Source organism: Oncorhynchus nerka, linkage group LG10, assembly GCF_034236695.1.
Source record: "Oncorhynchus nerka isolate Pitt River linkage group LG10, Oner_Uvic_2.0, whole genome shotgun sequence".
Lineage (NCBI taxonomy): Eukaryota > Metazoa > Chordata > Actinopteri > Salmoniformes > Salmonidae > Oncorhynchus > Oncorhynchus nerka.
In genome coordinates, this window is record NC_088405.1 from 24,677,958 (window position 1) to 24,697,864 (window position 19,907).

General features: G+C 42.6%; 3 protein-coding genes across 3 annotated transcripts in view; 1 reads left to right on the forward strand and 2 right to left on the reverse strand.

Moving 5' to 3' along the window:
- Window positions 1–14: 14 nt before the first annotated feature.
- On the forward strand, window positions 15–8,363 carry LOC115135051 (gremlin-2-like). The gene is made up of 2 exons (XM_029669271.2): window positions 15–550; window positions 6,996–8,363. Exon 2 carries the CDS (start codon window positions 6,997–6,999, stop codon window positions 7,549–7,551), a length of 555 nt encoding a protein of 184 aa, XP_029525131.1. The 5' UTR covers window positions 15–550; window position 6,996; the 3' UTR covers window positions 7,552–8,363.
- LOC135573694 (uncharacterized) lies at window positions 4,538–5,794 on the reverse strand. The gene is made up of 2 exons (XM_065023283.1): window positions 5,784–5,794; window positions 4,538–5,543 (listed from the first exon to the last, which is right to left on the reverse strand). Exons 1-2 carry the CDS (start codon window positions 5,792–5,794, stop codon window positions 4,538–4,540), a joined length of 1,017 nt encoding a protein of 338 aa, XP_064879355.1.
- LOC115135047 (formin-2-like) overlaps window positions 8,348–19,907 on the reverse strand; it is a 69,251-nt gene continuing 57,691 nt past the window's right edge. Inside the window, 3 exon segments of the mRNA XM_029669267.2 lie at window positions 8,348–9,379; window positions 9,789–9,870; window positions 13,030–13,179. Of these exon segments, the coding sequence (XP_029525127.2) occupies window positions 9,353–9,379; window positions 9,789–9,870; window positions 13,030–13,179 (259 nt within the window). The 3' untranslated portion in view covers window positions 8,348–9,352.

Below are 19,907 nucleotides of genomic sequence, written 5' to 3' on the forward strand. Positions count from 1 at the left end.
GGATTGATAGAGTGAAGAAGGGAAGAGGGAATGAGCAAGACTGACAGGGGATTCCAAGAGTGGAGAGTCAGCAGTGAGTATGTTTGTGGAAACAGGAGGGAGGATAAGTATGCAGAGAAACAGAGAGGGTATGGGAGAGAGGTGAGGCTTGGTTTGATTCATGTTGTGGTCAGAGCCAATAGAAAGCCCCCATCTATGTCTAGGGGGAAGCAGAAGTGCGACTCCAAACCCAGCTGGAAACACAGAGACACCGAACTAGAATACTGAGACACAGAAACCCAATGGCATAGAAAGACAGATTACAAAGAGAGGAGAAAAAGATATATACATATTTTGAGATAAATATGGATTATTAATAAACTCAAAGATACAGACTCAGTGGAAACAGGACCACAGACCTTGGGACACTCAGCTGAAAGTCCACCTCGGGTACCCCTGCTGTTCCAATGGAAACCAACACCAGGATTCCCTCTACAGGACCAGTAAGGGTGGACAGCTACCCCTAACTGAGACAGGATCACCCCACTGTCCTGGGACACTGTGGCAAGAGGTACAGTCACTGTCTTCCTCCTTCTGTTCATACAGTAGTCTTGGTGGCTGATCAGTTATTCAGGCTGGAGAGCAACAGATATAGAGGGTGAGATTCAATCACAGGAAGAAGAAGAATTTTCCTGAATGTTTATGGAAGTGAGTGCTTTCAGTGAGTTAATGGGTGTGTGGGTGATTGTTGATTTGGCTAATGAATGAAAGACTATTAGTGATAAATGATTTGGCTTGTGTAGGTGTGGGAGAAGCTATAGCATTAATGTAAGAATGTAACTTTTAGTCACAGTGTAAATCCATCAGTGTGTAAGAGAGACTGTAGCCTTGTTTATACCTGGTGCTAACATGGGTCATTTGTCCTGATCTTGTCTAAATTCTGATTGTGCCCACGTTTCCAGAAATGTGTCTACACATGGTATTAAAATGTGTGTTATCCGTCCAACGTGTCTGCATTGTGACCAGATTTCCTGGTCCCTTCTTTTAAGCACATTTCACAGATAATCTTTCAAAATAATATGTATTTATTTATTGTAAGATATATATTGATGTAGTCAGTCAATAGTGCCACCTGTCAATGCTTTCAGAGAGTGGAATAATAATGATTGAAATGGTGTCTCTGTCCAGATCTGTCTACACTTAAGATAAGTAAGATATCCAGACACCATGCATGTCTGACTACCTCTGGAGGTGGACAGGATGATCTGATCACAATCAGATCACGATGTGTCTTTTGATTGTCTACACCTGTCTAATAATGTGGGCACAATCAGAACGTGGAAAATATCAGGAGTAATTATGCAAGTTAGAAGCAGGTATTAACGGGACTTGTGAATATGTGAGAGACAGATGAATTACATGTGTGGGTGAGAGTTTGCGTGTGTAAGCGTTGTGTGAGTAGTGAGCTTGGCTTCTGATCCGATTCCCCGCTCCGGTGACGGCTCCACCTTGGACTGATAGCTCTGATTCCAAAGAGGATTTAGGCAGGACACATCTTTGTCCTAATATAAACCCTTTGATATAAACCCTTCCCCACTCTATTATTTCCAGTTTAATCCAAAGAGCTTTTTGTTAATTAATATTAGATTTAAATTTCCGAACACTGTATGTTTGTAATATTGGAACAATGCATTTAGCATGCTATTCACCTGCTATTCGTTCAGGGTGGAAATCTAAGACATGAAGGTGTGTCTACAGATTAACCATATTTATATTTCATTCCTTCATAATTCCACCGCCTTTACAAGCAAAGGAAACCATGAATAACGTCAGGCGAACCTGACAGTTCCAAGTGGAAAAAGCATTTAATTTGCGATTGAAATAACAACATTCTCGTTGCAATGGAATTTATAAGTGTTTAAGAGCTATTGTTAAGAGCTAAATGAGTATGAGTACACCCAAGCTGTATGTTTCTTTTAGACCTGAATCTGCCGAGTTGATTTTTTGAATTTCTCATTTTTATTATACAATTTGTATCATATTAAATATTAGCCATTATCGGGAGCCAACATCAGTAATACCCACATACATTTATAGCTGTCACTTTAGTGTTCGTTTTCTTCAATTTGTAGTTTACATTTTGCATCCTTCCATTCCGTTGACCTTTCTCTGTCATGTCCAAGTTGTTCCTGAGGGTCGCTATTAGTGCATACTGTTAGGATGACGTTATGCAGTAATTTGGAACATGTAGCCTGTTTGAATCATTATGGAACTCAGAACACACCTACTGTAGCAGGTTCAACCTGGAGCCTGACGCACAGTTCACAACGACTGGACGGTTGATATACAGTTCCATGATTAGTGAGGATTAGGGTAGATTTATAGGATTATTGTTCAACCCCTATTGGGGGGTCAGGTGCTTTCGGAAGATGGGCATGGACTCTGCTGTCCTAGTTTAACCGGGAAGCTATTTCCACCATTGAGGTACCAGGACAGAGAAGAGCTTGGACTGGGCTGAGCAGAAGCTGCCCTCCCGTAGGGTTGGGAGGGCCAAGATACCAGAGGTGGCAGAAATGCTGTGTACCTAATTAAACATACACAGTATTTAAAGGAATGGATTACGATAAATGTAATGAAAACCCTATTGAATGAAAACTCCTAGAGAAAATGTGTTGGCAAGCACTTGGGAGTGTTTTCAGCCGTTGAATTACATTTGCGCGCAAGGGAACAACGCCTGCAAAACCCGTTACTCAACTTCATAAGGTAATACCAGCTGGTGAGAAGTGGGTAGGAAAGGCGTGCGTAAGAAAGGCGTAATTTCCTTAATTAGAATCGGGTCCTATATGAGCCATGTTACAATTCCCACCATGTGAGTTAACCCTATTGGTGCGATGTGTAGGGAGTTAGTCTTTCAGGCCAGCAAGCCGGGTTTACTTCCCTGCCTGGTCATTCTCTACAATGTGTTGCTCTCACTCTGTGTGTCTACTGTTAAGTGCGGGGTAAATATCTCTACTAATAATACCGAGGGGGATGGAGAGCAAAGTGCCTCTCCTAACTGCTGGAGACTTGGAGACCAGTAGAGCATCTCTCAGCTGGCAGTAATTATGAAAATGGATTGTGGTGACAAATGGCTGTCCAAACAGCTCAGGGGCATGTTGGCATTGAACACATTCAACCCAAGCTCCTCAAAATGCACATTTTCACAGTTAATGAGCCAGAAGAGGCCAGTTTGGGGAAATGCAAGCCACACATGGAGATAATGAAGTCCAATGTAATTGCCTTCATGTAAAAACACAGAGTTTTGTTTTCTGTGTGTGAGCTTTGGCCTGTTGAATTGAATACAATAATTGACGTCAGTTATCCTGTTCTTGTCATTGCTAACACTTTATCTCAGGGCCTATGTGGAAGGTACTGCTTTGAGCTTATTGACTGAATAATTAGCAGATTGCATTATTGAAGAACCCTTGACCTAAAATGGTTGATCTGCTACGATAGAGGCGCTGGTACTTTGGTGCAGACGGAAAGTTCATCCAAGTGTAGCCGCCCACTGCGGTCAGTAAAGCTCAAGTTGCCATTGGCAATTCTTACTCTGGGAGATGGCTATCCCAGTTCTGTTTTTGGAGTCCATTATTTGTAGACCTGAGGTCTGAGACGGTTCATTCAAGCGTATAGAGCCTGGTATTTGTGGTTGTGATATAACATGCAGTGGCCCTGTAAGTGGACAGATAGCATGGTCCAGTTCAGCTCTGTCTCACCGATAATACAAAAACCACAGTCTCCCTCCGGCTCAGACTCCATGATGATTGGTGAGAGAGAGAGTCAGGGGGGTGGATGAGGGGGGCTGCAAGCAGTAAAGTCAGGGCTAAAGAGTTTGTTTTGTTTTCCAACAGTCTCTCTGTACACTATCATTATCCCCCCACTTCCCCACCCAACCTCCAAACCGCAATTTGTCTTGCTGTGAGATTGATGACGATAGCTGGCAGGGTCGTCTGTATCATACTTAGGCAAAGTTTGGAAGTGGAGAAGGACTGAAGCACTGACTGTATAACATATCTGTCATCTGCTGTGTACACAGTCAGGATATCCCTCCAAACCCTAGGGCCTTTAAACTCACCAGACCTGGGCTAGTCGTCTTAACTAATGAAGAGGAAAAACTTTGCAGGAAGCCCACTGTGTTGGATTGAGTGCATCCATTCTGATCAGTAGTCACTGGATGTTTTTAGGGACAAAAGCATTTGTTTAACTGGTGAGTAGATCATTGAATGATGGAGGAGGGTCATGACATTGAGATGCAGTGGGGACAGAAGGAAACATCATCATTACATTTGACCCCGTGTGGTCAAGTGTGTGTGTGTGTGTGTAAGAGATGTGTCCTTATGATAGAGTTGAGCCAGACTTAGTCGTGCGTAACTTGAACTTTCACAGAAATCTCCTACTGACATCAATGCATGAATTATGTAAACATTCTTATCACACATCAGTTGCTCTGGAAGACACTGAAGAGGTGACGTTTAACTCCCCCTTGTCCTTCTCATGACCACCATCATCCACCATCCATTCAGTCCTCTTCTCTAAACCCTCCACCATCCCCATGGTTCCTGGGTATACTAGTACCTAGCTCTCCACCATCCTGATGGTTCCTGGGTATACCAGTACCTAGCCCTCCACCATCCTCATGGTTCCTGGGTATACCAGTACCTAGCCCTCCACAATCCTCATGGTTCCTGGGTATACCAGTACCTAGCCCTCCACCATCCCCATGGTTCCTGGGTATACCAGTACCTAGCCCTCCACCATCCTCATGGTTCCTGGGTATACCAGTACCTAGCCCTCCACCATCCTCATGGTTCCTGGGTATACCAGTACCTAGCCCTCCACCATCCCCATGGTTCCTGGGTATACCAGTACCTAGCCCTCCACCATCCTCATGGTTCCTGGGTATACCAGTACCTAGCCCTCCACCATCCTCATGGTTCCTGGGTATACCAGTACCTAGCCCTCCACCATCCTCATGGTTCTTGGGTATACCAGTACCTAGCTCTCCACCATCCTCATGGTTTCTGGGTATACCAGTACCTAGCTCTCCACCATCCTCATGGTTCCTGGGTATACCAGTACCTAGCCCTCCACCATCCTCATGGTTCCTGGGTATACCAGTACCTAGCCCTCCACCATCCTCATGGTTCCTGGGTATACCAGTACCTAGCCCTCCACCATCCTCATGGTTCCTGGGTATACCAGTACCTAGCCCTCCACCATCCCCATGGGTCCTGGGTATACCAGTACCTAGCTCTCCACCATCCTCATGGTTCCTGGGTATACCAGTACCTAGCCCTCCACCATCCTCATGGTTCCTGGGTATACCAGTACCTAGCTCTCCACCATCCTCATGGTTCCTGGGTATACCAGTACCTAGCTCTCCACCATCCTCATGGTTTCTGGGTATACCAGTACCTAGCTCTCCACCATCCTCATGGTTCCTGGGTATACTAATACCTAGCTCTCCACCATCCTCATGGTTCCTGGGTATACCAGTACCTAGCCCTCCACCATCCTCATGGTTCCTGGGTATATACCAGTACCTAGCTCTCCACAATCCTCATGGTTCCTCGGTATACCAGTACCTAGCTCTCCACCATCCTCATGGTTCCTGGGTATACCAGTACCTAGCTCTCCACCATCCTCATGGTTCCTGGGTATACCAGTACCTAGCCCTCCACCATCCTCATGGTTCCTGGGTATACCAGTACCTAGCTCTCCACCATCCTCATGGTTCCTGGCTCGGCTGTTCTATACTTCATTACCTTCTGGTCATAGACACAGCTGCCCAATAGATTACTGTGAACATTGGGACAGTTTCATTGAGACAGAGAGGTTAACAGGGCAGAGCGCCATGACCCAGGGTCAAGAGCAGAAACTAAACAGAGGCAGAAACCCAAAGTAGATCATGATAAAGTCATTGTCCCACGTCCAATTGTGTTGTCCCACGTCCAGGAAATGGAGAAGGGATGCACAATTTGCACAGCAAAGACGTCTTTCAGGGAATTGGAGCAGCCAATGGCTTTGGAGGGCTTTTGGTCCGCATTCAGAATTCTTACTTTATACTGTATATGCAATTCAAGAACAACATCTGTTGCAAAGATTTTTGAGTGACTGACAAATTGTACTGGCATTAATACAGATACATACCAGTCATTTTCTTTCCCAACAAAGGTATTCAACTTAAATCATACTTCCTTTTTCCAGTAAAAATCAGAAAGACAAATTCTAAATAACTTTATTTTTGGATTACATTGTGAATTGTATGTGTGTGTGAGCGTTTAGGCATGTATTTATGTGTGTTTATGGAGAGTTTCATCTCGGTCTCACATCTGTGTGGAGAGAGACACAGACAGAGCAGTTTATAGTGCTCATAGGGCTTAGGGCCTGGTCACAGAGTGGGAATGGAGACCCACAGGGTACTCTTCTCCTCCCCTAATAACATTCAGATGGGCCTGCTAATGCATGTTTACATATCTGCGGCATAGTTCATGACTAGAGTAAGCAAAGCCCTAATTATTTTACCCGCCGACGAGACCAATAAAATCAACTTCCTTTTCTCGTTATGGGTGTTTAAGGGTTTCCTTTGATGGCAAGACATGTTTATTTTTGGAAGAGTTCTGTAGCTGAGAAGAAAGCAAATATAAGTATTGACACAGACGTTGACAAGATGATCGATTGATTAACTCAATGATGCCTTAAAGGGCAGAGTGAAGAGGAGGGGGAAGTTCAATGTGACATGTGAACATTCACACACATACATAGGCTAAACACCAAAGCATACACACACAGACGGAATGCTGTTACACTGGAATAACTTCAGGATTGAGACATACCCAGTAGATTGAGACATACCCAGTAGACTCAACCTCGCTTAAACCAATACATTCTAGTCACAGTATAGTCACTGTTTATGTACAAGGCTCAATCTTAGTTTTGTAGCACTGAAACTAACCTTTCTGTCTAATTTTCCCCAGCATGTTTTGGAGAATCACTCTCCCGGTCCTACTGGCTGGGGTGCTCTGCATTGCCACAGACACCAGGAAGCCCCGCCCCCAGGGCTCCATCCCCTCACTTTTCAAGACCAAAGGCAACCTGTCGGAGCGTCAGCGCCTGCTGCCGCGGAAACCCGAAGTCCTTACGTCAAGTCGGGAGGCCCTGGTGGTCACGGAGCGCCGGTACCTCCGACGTGACTGGTGCAAGACACAACCCCTCCGCCAGACAGTGAGCGAGGAGGGCTGTCGGAGTCGTACGGTGGTCAACCGCTTCTGCTATGGCCAGTGTAACTCCTTTTACATCCCCCGCCACATGAGCCCTAGCTCAAATCGAGGCCTGGGGTCCGGCCGGAAGAACCACAACAAGGCCCAAGAGCCCTTCCAGTCCTGTTCCTTCTGCAGGCCGCACCGCATCACCCAACTCACTGTGCAGCTGGACTGTCCAGGGCTGCAACCAGCCTTCCGCCATCGCAAGGTGCAGCGTGTCAAACAGTGTCGCTGTATGTCGGTGGATGTGAGTGGTAATGGAAAACTGTGAAGAATTCTTTGGAACCAGACCATGACAGTCACCATGGACACTAATGTGACTGTGAAAGTGAACGTTAACATGAACATGAATACCGTAGACATGACAGGGGACAAGCTAGTAGTACCTCTCCCCTATATTGGACTATGCTGCATTATCACTTTGTACACAGGTCTACTGATCACACAAAATGAACCCTACAGGTACTGGTAGTACAGAGTGGCCCATCTATTAGCCCTTTGACTATATGGACAGCTATGGTAAAAACTACAAATTGCAGACATAAATGGATGCATTGCACAACACCAACTGAAGCACAGACATGTTTCAGTTCAACACAGTCAGTCATATTAAACAACTGGGTCCTTGGACATTTGGAACATATAAAATCATAAGCACAGCACCAAGTTCTAGACTGAAAGTGGAGCTCTTAAGCTGCCTATGGCATGCTGTGGACTGGGCTTACCTGGGGGAACTGTCCAGGCAATAGGGCTTCAGACTGAGAAAAAATAACCTAGTCTGTCTAAGTATCTGCCTGTGGATTTAAGAGCCATCTGTGAAATAATTTACACAAATATCAAGCTAGCCAGTAAAGAAATTATATTACTATTTTATGTATAACTGTTGTACTATAAATATATATGTATATGTCAAAGGATAAGTAGCTATAAATATATATAAAATCTATTTCATGTGAAACATCTGTGTGGTCTGAATGCAAATGTTGTGGCAATAAAGGATATAGTTGACTAATGATGTTTGAGAAGAATAGGTGCAACAACTATTCAGATAAAGACTTTCAGGATGATTCATTTCAATAAATAGTATTTTATCAGGAACAAAGGCGTTATCGCAAATGGGGACACAGTCACCAACAGCTCTACAAGGCTCATACAGAACATAGAACAGGAAAACAATTCAAACATACAAATCATACAGGATATGTCACATACAGATTGCATATCATTTTACATGTAATGTGGATAAGGTTATTTTTTTAAGTTGTAATATTATTTCAATATGTAGCTATGGTTCCATAATAAAAAACAATAGAGGATGATGTGAAATCCTCATGACCTACTAAATACCTTGGTACTAAATACCTTAGCAGCTAAACTCAAGTCATGGTTAAGTTCATGATTTATTGCATAAACTACAACTGTACATCACGTATCATCCTTCTATGAAACTACAGTGTATGATAAACTGATTATTGTCACAATGTAAGTTTTCACTAAGCAGGTCTGGTATCCATACAGGTTGTAATGTAGATTAATTGAATTGGCTCATTTGTCATTAACTAGCTCAGTGTGCTATAAAGGCACTTGACTTGCTGTCTGGTAAGCAAATATATATACACAAGCTCACTCTTGTTCTCCTTCTTATACTGGAAGGCAGTGCAGGGATGGATAGAAATGGCTTATTGAAACATGATTGTCTTAACTGGTGTCTTCTATCAAATGCTACAGGGGATAGGCTGGATACCAGAACATGTGTGTCGCACTGTAAAACGATGCATTTCTCATTAAAATGGCATCTGCCACAAAATAATTAACTGTTTAATTAATTCTACAATACTTACTTTGGACTTGGGAGAAATCTCTCATTGACAGATAGTGCCAAAGCATGGTACAGGGTTTATATCAAACTTTCCAACAAGTATGTTGGGCATACTTACATGTATAACCAGTTGGATGACAGAAATAAACTATTAAAAAAAGAAAAGAACATAACATATTTTAAAATACAATAGCTAAAAAGACATATCACTTGTGCAAACTTTTCCTGGGTAAGACTTCTCCAGTCCATTGGCTCAGATCTTCTGACCGAGTTTGGCTTTCTGTGGAATAAAAACAGATGGAAGTGAGTTTCAGACATTACAATGGGGCACATAAATGAATTCACCCCCGCATTTTGACACTAAAATAAAGTGGTAACGGGGGTGGAGGGGGAATTTCTACAGAGATTTTAAAAACTAGGAGTGAGAAGGGGGAAAATACAGTTGTAGGATCTTAATTTGATCACTCCTTTGTTGTTGAGAATTTTCCATGCAGATGAGCTTCGTGATTTACATAAATCGACTATTCATTAAAATCCTATTGCTGCATGATTATTTTCTGTGACAGTAAAGGTAAAATTAAGTTCCTACATCTGTATTTTATGGGGAATAAAGCGACAGATGATATACAGAAAGCGGTTAGGAGAAAATGGTTTAGGAAGAAGGAAAAAGAGACTTAAAGAAAACTCACTATTCCAGAGGACTGTTTGGGTTTGACGCTGTACGAGACCTTCTCTCTGGCTTGTTTGAAAACCTCCTCTGCCGTTTTCAGTCTGAAAAGACACCACTAGTTTCAGCCATGCATTTGTAATATACACACACGCTTGCATTTGAAATGTACCTTCTCCTAGAAATGGAGATAAGGTATGTTTGCAGTAGTAAAAGGTCAGGCAACTCAGCAGTGAGGTTTTCCAGGCAAGGTTTGGGTCTCTGCTGTTTATACAGGAGAAAGTTATGGGTGACCAGTTCCAATGTTTTAAGAAGCCCATTTCTGATCCACTGTGATGATAGAGACAGGTTTAAACCATTCAGTGGCCTGACTCTCAACACTGCACACGGTAAAAAAAACATTCTAGACCAGTACATTCACATGTGTGCGTGTTTGTCCAAATTTGGTATGCCTTTGTAGTAAGTCAGGTTGGGCGGGGGGGCTCTACATTTCCCAATTGTCTAGATGGTGGTAGGCCAAATAGGTAATGATTACAACTTTGTTTTAATCATTTCCCGCAAATTAACAAAACACAAGACATTACTTTTTATTTTTACAAGTACATATCACAATGTAATCTACATCCAGCAGAACGAAATAATTAGCATTTGTTGACTTTTCAAATGTTATCTCCAAAACCATCAAACCACTGGAAGCTAACAGAATCGCTCATGTGTTCTTTTCATTATTGGGGTTATGAAACCGATCTGGGTCGTTTCAACTCTTCTCTTTCTTATCTTGTCTATGAATTTGAATGACTCTGATAGGATCTAATAGTGAACATGTGATGCATGCTATTGAAAACTCATGTTTGGGGATCATTCATTTCAACACTGAAGATTCAACACTCATCTATGGCAAATCCTGACTTTCTGCTTGATATTTACCTCACATGGTAGGTTCAATAGAAATATGAGTATATCTATATGAATCAAAATGTAGGTTTGTCTGATACATTTCCCTTCTACGAGATTATTACATAAAACATGTACTGCATTCTGGGATTAATGGTGTTCGGTTGCTTCAGCATCCTTGGTTGTTACAACACACAGCATTCTCTATTGTTTCAAGGGGAGTCGAAGAGCTCAAGGTGCACGACATTTGACCTCAGTCAAGGTGCTTTATTCTCACATTAAGCCAACAGATGGCTTCACATGGCTTGTCAAGGTAATGTGCTTGGTGTGCTTGAAGGTGAATGTGAAACAGTAGGTTCCTTGTGTTCCAGGGAGATATACAGTGCCTTCGGGAAAAGTATTCAGACCTTTTCTAAAATTGATGAAATCGTTTTTTGTCATTAATCTACACACAATACCCCATAATGTCAAAGCAAAAATAGGTTTTTAGAAATGTTTGCTAATTTATTAAAAGTGAAAAACTGAAATATGGCATAAGTTATAAGTTTTCAGACCCTTTACTCAGTACATTGTTGAAGCACCTTTGGCAGCGATTATAGAATCGATTCTTCTTGGGTATGATGCTACAAGCTTGGCACACCTGTATTTGGGGAGTTTAAAAAAAAAAAAAAAAATTTAACCTTTATTTAACCAGGCAAGTCAGTTAAGAACACATTCTTATTTTCAATGACGGCCTGGGAACATTGGGTTAACTGCCTGTTCAGGGGCAGAACGACAGATTTGTACCTTGTCAGCTCGGGGGTTTGAACTCGCAACCTTCCGGTTACTAGTCCAACGCTCTAACCACTAGGAGTTCTCCCATTATTCTCTGCAGATCCTCTCAAGCTCTGTCAGGTTGGACGGGGAGCGTTGCTTCACAGCTATTGTCAGGTTTTTCCTCAGATGTTCGATCGGGTTCAAGCCTATGCTCTGGTTGGGCCACTCAAGGACATTCAGAAACTTGTCGAGAAGTCACTCCTGAATTGTCTTGTCTGTGTGCTTGGGGTCGTTGTCCTTTTGGAATGTGAACCTTCGCCCAGTCTGATGTCCTGAGCACTTTGGAGCAGGTTTTCATCAAGGATCTCTCTGTATATTTCCCTCGATCTTGACTAGTCTCCCTGTCCCTGCCGCTGAAAAACATCCCAACAGCATGATGCTGCTACCACCATGCTTCACTGTAGGGATGGTGCCAGGTTTCCTCGAGATGTGACGCTTGGCATTCAGGCCAAAGAGTTCAATCTTGGTTTCATCAAACCAGAGAATCTTGTCATCTCATGGTCTGAGAGTCTTTAGGTGCCTTTTGGCATTCTCCAAGCGGGCTGTTATGTGCCTTTTACTGAGGAGTGGCTTCCATCTGGCCACTCTACCATAAAGGCCTGATTGGTGGAGTGCTGCAGAGATGGTTGTCCTTCGGGAAGGTTCTCCCATCTCCAAAGAGGAACTCTAGAGCTCTGTCAGAGTGACCATTGGGTTCTTGATCATCTCCCTGACCAAAGCCCTTCTCCTCGATTTATGAGTTTGACCGGGTGGCCAGCTCTAGGAAGAGCCTTGGTGGTTCCAAACGTCTTACATTTAAGAATGATGGAGGCCGCTGTGTTCTTGGTGACCTTCAATGTTGCAGACATGCCCCCATCCAACCTGACAGAACTTGAGAGAATCTGCAGAGAATAATGGGAGAAACTCCTGAAATACAGGTGTGCTAAGCTTGTAGCATCCATAATAAATACAATACAAATACACAATCCTGTCTCGGCGCTCTATGGACAATTCCATTGACCTCATGGCTTGGTTTTTGCTCTGACATGCACTGTCAACTGTGGGACCTTATATAGACAGGTCGGTCTCTTTCCAAATCATGTCCAATCAATTGAATTTACCACAGGTGGACTCCCATCAAGTTGTAGAAACATCTCAATGGAAACAGGATGCACCTGAGCTCAATTTCGAGTCTAATAGCAAAGGGTAAATATATATATATATTTTAATAAATGTGCAAACATTTCTAAAAGCCAGTTTTTGCTTTGTCATTATGGTGTATTGTGTGTAGATTGCTCTTTTTCTCTAATCCATTTTAGAATAAGGCTGTAACGTAATAAAATGTGGAAAACGTCAAAGCTCTGAATACTTTCTGAAGGCACTATAGTAGTAAAAGTAGACATGTAGATTTGACATGTACCGTACAGTCGACCTGTGGTAGGTCTGTAGAAGTTCAGAACATATATTGTACAACCCTCCCCAAAGTAAGACCCAGCAAAGAGTGGCATTCATTGAATAGGATGGACTCAACACACATAAAAGAACTGCAAAACACCGCTTGCACCAATCCTTACCGTTCCTGTAACCTCAGTTTGTTTTCCTTCTTCCAAAGATCTTTGAAATCAGTGGAGAACTCATGCCACACAGAAAACAGCGTGTTGGGAGAGACTTCCTTCTCGCCCGCCTTGGCCTTGACTGAAAAGAACATGCTCAGCTCCAAAAAACTGAGGATAGAGAGAACAAAAACATTACATCAAACCCAAAATACACAAATTACAATAGTAGATTACAGAAACACTAAGTTATTGTGAAACCTGTAGGCTTATAATAAATATGTGAAATGTGAAAGTTAATCTTGAAAAAATAAGAGCATTTCAGAAAAACACTTGATATGGAAGTATGCTAAGTAAAGGTGACTGGGCATTTCAGAACACAAAGAAATACTAGAATGTATTAGCTGGCACAATCACATTATTTCCTAACTCAATAACATAAAGTGATATTATCCCTCTACACATAACATTCCAAAGAAAGGGAGAGAGAGAGACAAACACATAAAGAAAGGGAGAGAGAGAGACAAACACATAAAGAAAGGGAGACAGAGACAAACACATAAAGGGAGAGAGACAAACACAAAGAAAGGGAGAGAGAGACAAACACAAAGAAAGGGAGACAGAGACAAACACAAAGGGAGAGAGAGACAAACACATAAAGGGAGAGAGAGAGAGAGACAGACACATACAGGGAGAGAGAGAGAGACAAACACAAAGAAAGGGAGAGAGAGAGACAAACACAAAGAAAGGGAGAGAGAGAGACAAACACAAAGAAAGGGAGAGAGAGACAAACACATAAAAGGAGAGAGACAAACACAAAGGGAGAGAGAGAGACAAACATAAAGAAAGGGAGAGAGAGAGACAAACACATATAAAGAAAGGGAGAGAGAGACAAACACAAAGGGAGAGAGAGAGAGACAAACACACAAAGGGAGAGAGAGCGACAAACACAAAGAAAGGGAGAGAGAGAGACAAACACAAAGAAAGGGAGAGAGAGACAAACACATAAAGGGAGAGAGAGAGAGACAAACACAAAGAAAGGGAGAGAGAGAGACAAACACAAAGAAAGGGGGAGAGAGACAAACACAAAGAAAGGAAGAGAGAGAGACAAACACAAAGGGAGAGAGAGAGACAAACACATAAAGAAAGGGAGAGAGAGAGAGACAAACACATAAAGAAAGGGAGAGAGAGAGACACACACATGAAGAAAGGGAGAGAGACAACACGTAAAGAAAGGGAGAGAGAGAGAGAGAACACATAAAGAAAGGGAGAGAGAGAGAGACAAACACAAAGAAAGGGAGAGAGAGAGACAAACACAAAGAAGGGAGAGAGAGACAAACACAAAGAAAGGGAGAGAGAGAGACAAACACATAAAGGGAGAGAGAGAGACAAACACAAAGAAAGGGAGAGAGAGAGACAAACACAAAGAAAGGGAGAGAGAGAGACAAACACATAAAGAAAGGGAGAGAGAGAGACACACACATGAAGAAAGGGAGAGAGACAAACACATAAAGAAAGGGAGAGAGAGAGACAAACACAAAGGGAGAGAGAGAGAGAAACACATAAAGAAAGGGAGAGAGAGAGACAACACATAAAGAAAGGGAGAGAGAGACAAACACAAAGGGAGAGAGAGAGAGACAAACACATAGAGAAAGGGAGAGAGAGAGACAAACACAAAGGGAGAGAGGGAGACAAACACAAAGAAAGGGAGAGAGAGAGACAAACACATAAAGAAAGGGAGAGAGAGAGACAAACACATAAAGGGAGAGAGAGAGAGACAAACACAAAGAAAGGGAGAGAGAGACAAACACATAAAGAAAGGGAGAGAGAGACAAACACAAAGGGAGAGAGAGAGAGACAAACACATAAAGGGAGAGAGAGAGACAAACACAAAGAAAGGGAGAGAGAGAGACAAACACAAAGAAAGGGAGAGAGAGAGACAAACACAAAGAAAGGGAGAGAGAGAGACAAACACATAAAGGGAGAGAGAGACAAACACATAAAGGGAGAGAGAGAGACAAACACATAAAGAAAGGGCGAGAGAGAGACAAACACATAAAGGGAGAGAGAGAGAGACACACACAAAGGGAGAGAGAGAGAGACACACACAAAGAAAGGGAGAGAGAGAGACAAACACATAAAGAAAGGGAGAGATAGAGACAAACACATAAAGGGAGAGAGAGAGACAAACACAAAGAAAGGGAGAGAGAGAGAGACAAACACATAAAGAAAGGGAGAGAGAGACAAACACATAAAGAAAGGGAGAGAGAGACAAACACAAAGGGAGAGAGAGAGAGACAAACACATAAAGGGAGAGAGAGAGACAAACACAAAGAAAGGGAGAGAGAGAGACAAACACAAAGAAAGGGAGAGAGAGAGACAAACACATAAAGGGAGAGAGAGACAAACACATAAAGGGAGAGAGAGAGAGACAAACACATAAAGAAAGGGAGAGAGAGAGACAAACACAAAGGGAGAGAGAGAGAGACACACACATAAAGAAAGGGAGAGAGAGAGACACACACATAAAGGGAGAGAGAGAGACAAACACATAAAGAAAGGGAGAGAGAGAGACAAACACAAAGAAAGGGAGAGACAAACACAAAGGGAGAGAGAGAGAGACACACACAAAGGGAGAGAGAGAGACACACACAAAGAAAGGGAGAGAGAGAGACAAACACATAAAGAAAGGGAGAGATAGAGACAAACACATAAAGAAAGGGAGAGATAGAGACAAACACAAAGAAAGGGAGAGAGAGAGACAAACACATAAAGGGAGAGAGAGAGAGACAAACACTAAAAGAAAGGGAGAGAGAGAGACAAACACATGAAGGGAGAGAGAGAGACAAACACTTAAAGAAAGGGAGAGAGAGAGACAAACACATAAAGAAAGGGAGAGAGAGAGACAAACACATAAAGAAAGGGAGAGAGAGACAAACACAAAGGGAGAGAGAGAGACAAACACATAAAGAAAGGGAGAGAGAGAGACAAACACAAAGGGAGAGAGAGAGACAAACACAAAGAAAGGGAGAGAGAGAGACAAACACATAAAGAAAGGGAGAGAGAGAGACACACACAAAGGGAGAGAGAGAGAGACACACACAAAGAAAGGGAGAGAGAGAGACAAACACATAAAGAAAGGGAGAGATAGAGACAAACACATAAAGGGAGAGAGAGAGACAAACACAAAGAAAGGGAGAGAGAGAGACAAACACAAAGAAAGGGAGAGAGAGAGACAAACACAAAGAAAGGGAGAGAGAGAGAGACAAACACATAAAGGAGAGAGAGACAAACACATAAAGGGAGAGAGAGAGAGACAAACACATAAAGAAAGGGAGAGAGAGAGACAAACACATAAAGGGAGAGAGAGAGACACACACATAAAGAAAGGGAGAGAGAGACACACACATAAAGGGAGAGAGAGAGACAAACACAAAGAAAGGGAGAGAGAGAGACAAACACATAAAGAAAGGGGGAGAGACAAACACATAAAGAAAGGGAGAGAGAGAGACAAACACATAAAGAAAGGGAGAGAGAGAGACAAACACAAAGAAAGGGAGAGACAAACACAAAGGGAGAGAGAGACACACACAAAGGGAGAGAGAGAGACACACACAAAGAAAGGGAGAGATAGAGACAAACACATAAAGGGAGAGAGAGACAAACACAAAGAAAGGGAGAGAGAGAGACAAACACATAAAGGGAGAGAGAGAGAGACAAACACTAAAAGAAAGGGAGAGTGAGAGACAAACACTTAAAGAAAGGGAGAGAGAGAGACAAACACATAAAGAAGGGAGAGAGAGAGACAAACACATAAAGAAAGGGAGAGAGAGAGACAAACACAAAGGGAGAAGAGAGACAAACACATAAAGAAAGGGAGAGAGAGAGACAAACACAAAGGAGAGAGAGAGACAAACACAAAGAAAGGGAGAGAGAGAGAAACACATAAAGGGAGAGAGAGACAAACACATAAAGGGAGAGAGAGACAAACACAAAGAAAGGGAGAGAGAGAGAGACAAACAGATAAAGGGAGAGAGAGAGACAAACACTTAAAGAAAGGGAGAGAGAGAGACAAACACATAAAGAAAGGGAGAGAGAGAGACAAACACATAAAGGGAGAGAGAGATAGACAAACACATAAAGAAAGGGAGAGAGAGAGACAAACACATAAAGAAAGGGAGAGAGAGAGACAAACACATAAAAGGAGAGAGACAAACACATAAAGGGAGAGAGAGAGACAAACACAAAGAAAGGGAGAGAGACAAACACATAAAGAAAGGGAGAGAGAGACAAACACAAAGGGAGAGAGAGAGAGACAAACACACAAAGGGAGAGAGAGAGACAAACACAAAGAAAGGGAGAGAGAGAGACAAACACACAAAGAAAGGGGGAGAGAGACAAACACAAAGAAAGGGAGAGAGAGAGACAAACACATAAAGGGAGAGAGAGACAGACAAACCCATAAAGAAAGGGAGAGAGAGAGAGACAAACACATAAAGGGAGAGAGAGACAGACAAACACATAAAGAAAGGGAGAGAGAGAGAGACAAACACATAAAGGGAGAGAGAGACAAACACATAAAGGGAGAGAGAGACAAACACATAAAGGGAGAGAGAGACAAACACATAAAGGGAGAGAGAGAGACAAACACATAAAGAAAGGGCGAGAGAGAGACAAACACATAAAGGGAGAGAGAGAGAGACACACACAAAGGGAGAGAGAGAGAGACACACACAAAGAAAGGGAGAGAGAGAGACAAACACATAAAGAAAGGGAGAGATAGAGACAAACACATAAAGGGAGAGAGAGAGACAAACACAAAGAAAGGGAGAGAGAGAGAGACAAACACATAAAGAAAGGGAGAGAGAGACAAACACATAAAGAAAGGGAGAGAGAGACAAACACAAAGGGAGAGAGAGAGAGACAAACACATAAAGGGAGAGAGAGAGACAAACACAAAGAAAGGGAGAGAGAGAGACAAACACAAAGAAAGGGAGAGAGAGAGACAAACACATAAAGGGAGAGAGAGACAAACACATAAAGGGAGAGAGAGACAAACACATAAAGAAAGGGAGAGAGAGAGACAAACACATAAAGGGAGAGAGAGAGACACACACAAAGGGAGAGAGAGAGAGACACACACAAAGAAAGGGAGAGAGAGACAAACACATAAAGAAAGGGAGAGATAGAGACAAACACATAAAGGGAGAGAGAGAGACAAACACAAATAAAGGGAGAGAGAGACAAACACAAAGAAAGGAGAGAGAGAGACAAACACAAAGAAAGGGAGAGAGAGAGACAAACACATAAAGGGAGAGAGAGACAAACACATAAAGGGAGAGAGAGAGAGACAAACACATAAAGAAAGGGAGAGAGAGAGACAAACACATAAAGGGAGAGAGAGAGACACACACATAAAGAAAGGGAGAGAGAGAGACACACACATAAAGGGAGAGAGAGAGACAAACACAAAGAAAGGGAGAGAGAGAGACAAACACATAAAGAAAGGGGGAGAGACAAACACATAAAGAAAGGGAGAGAGAGAGACAAACACATAAAGAAAGGGAGAGAGAGAGACAAACACAAAGAAAGGGAGAGACAAACACAAAGGGAGAGAGAGAGAGACACACACAAAGGGAGAGAGAGAGACACACACAAAGAAAGGGAGAGATAGAGACAAACACATAAAGGGAGAGAGAGAGACAAACACAAAGAAAGGGAGAGAGAGAGACAAACACATAAAGGGAGAGAGAGAGAGACAAACACTAAAAGAAAGGGAGAGTGAGAGACAAACACTTAAAGAAAGGGAGAGAGAGAGACAAACACATAAAGAAGGGGAGAGAGAGAGACAAACACATAAAGAAAGGGAGAGAGAGACAAACACAAAGGGAGAAGAGAGACAAACACATAAAGAAAGGGAGAGAGAGAGACAAACACAAAGGGAGAGAGAGAGACAAACACAAAGAAAGGGAGAGAGAGAGAAACACATAAAGGGAGAGAGAGACAAACACATAAAGGGAGAGAGAGACAAACACAAAGAAAGGGAGAGAGAGAGAGACAAACAGATAAAGGGAGAGAGAGAGACAAACACTTAAAGAAAGGGAGAGAGAGAGACAAACACATAAAGAAAGGGAGAGAGAGAGACAAACACATAAAGGGAGAGAGAGATAGACAAACACATAAAGAAAGGGAGAGAGAGAGACAAACACATAAAGAAAGGGAGAGAGAGAGACAAACACATAAAAGGAGAGAGACAAACACATAAAGGGAGAGAGAGACAAACACAAAGAAAGGGAGAGAGACAAACACATAAAGAAAGGGAGAGAGAGACAAACACAAAGGGAGAGAGAGAGACAAACACACAAAGGGAGAGAGAGAGACAAACACAAAGAAAGGGAGAGAGAGAGACAAACACACAAAGAAAGGGGGAGAGAGACAAACACAAAGAAAGGGAGAGAGAGAGACAAACACATAAAGGAGAGAGAGACAGACAAACCCATAAAGAAAGGGAGAGAGAGAGACAAACACATAAAGGGAGAGAGAGACAGACAAACACATAAAGAAAGGGAGAGAGAGAGACAAACACATAAAGGGAGAGAGAGACAAACACATAAAGGGAGAGAGAGACAAACACATAAAGGGAGAGAGAGACAAACACATAAAGGGAGAGAGAGACAAACACATAAAGGGAGAGAGAGAGACAAACACATAAAGAAAGGGCGAGAGAGAGACAAACACATAAAGGGAGAGAGAGAGAGACACACAAAGGGAGAGAGAGAGACACACACAAAGAAAGGGAGAGAGAGAGACAAACACATAAAGAAAGGGAGAGATAGAGACAAACACATAAAGGGAGAGAGAGAGACAAACACAAAGAAAGGGAGAGAGAGAGAGACAAA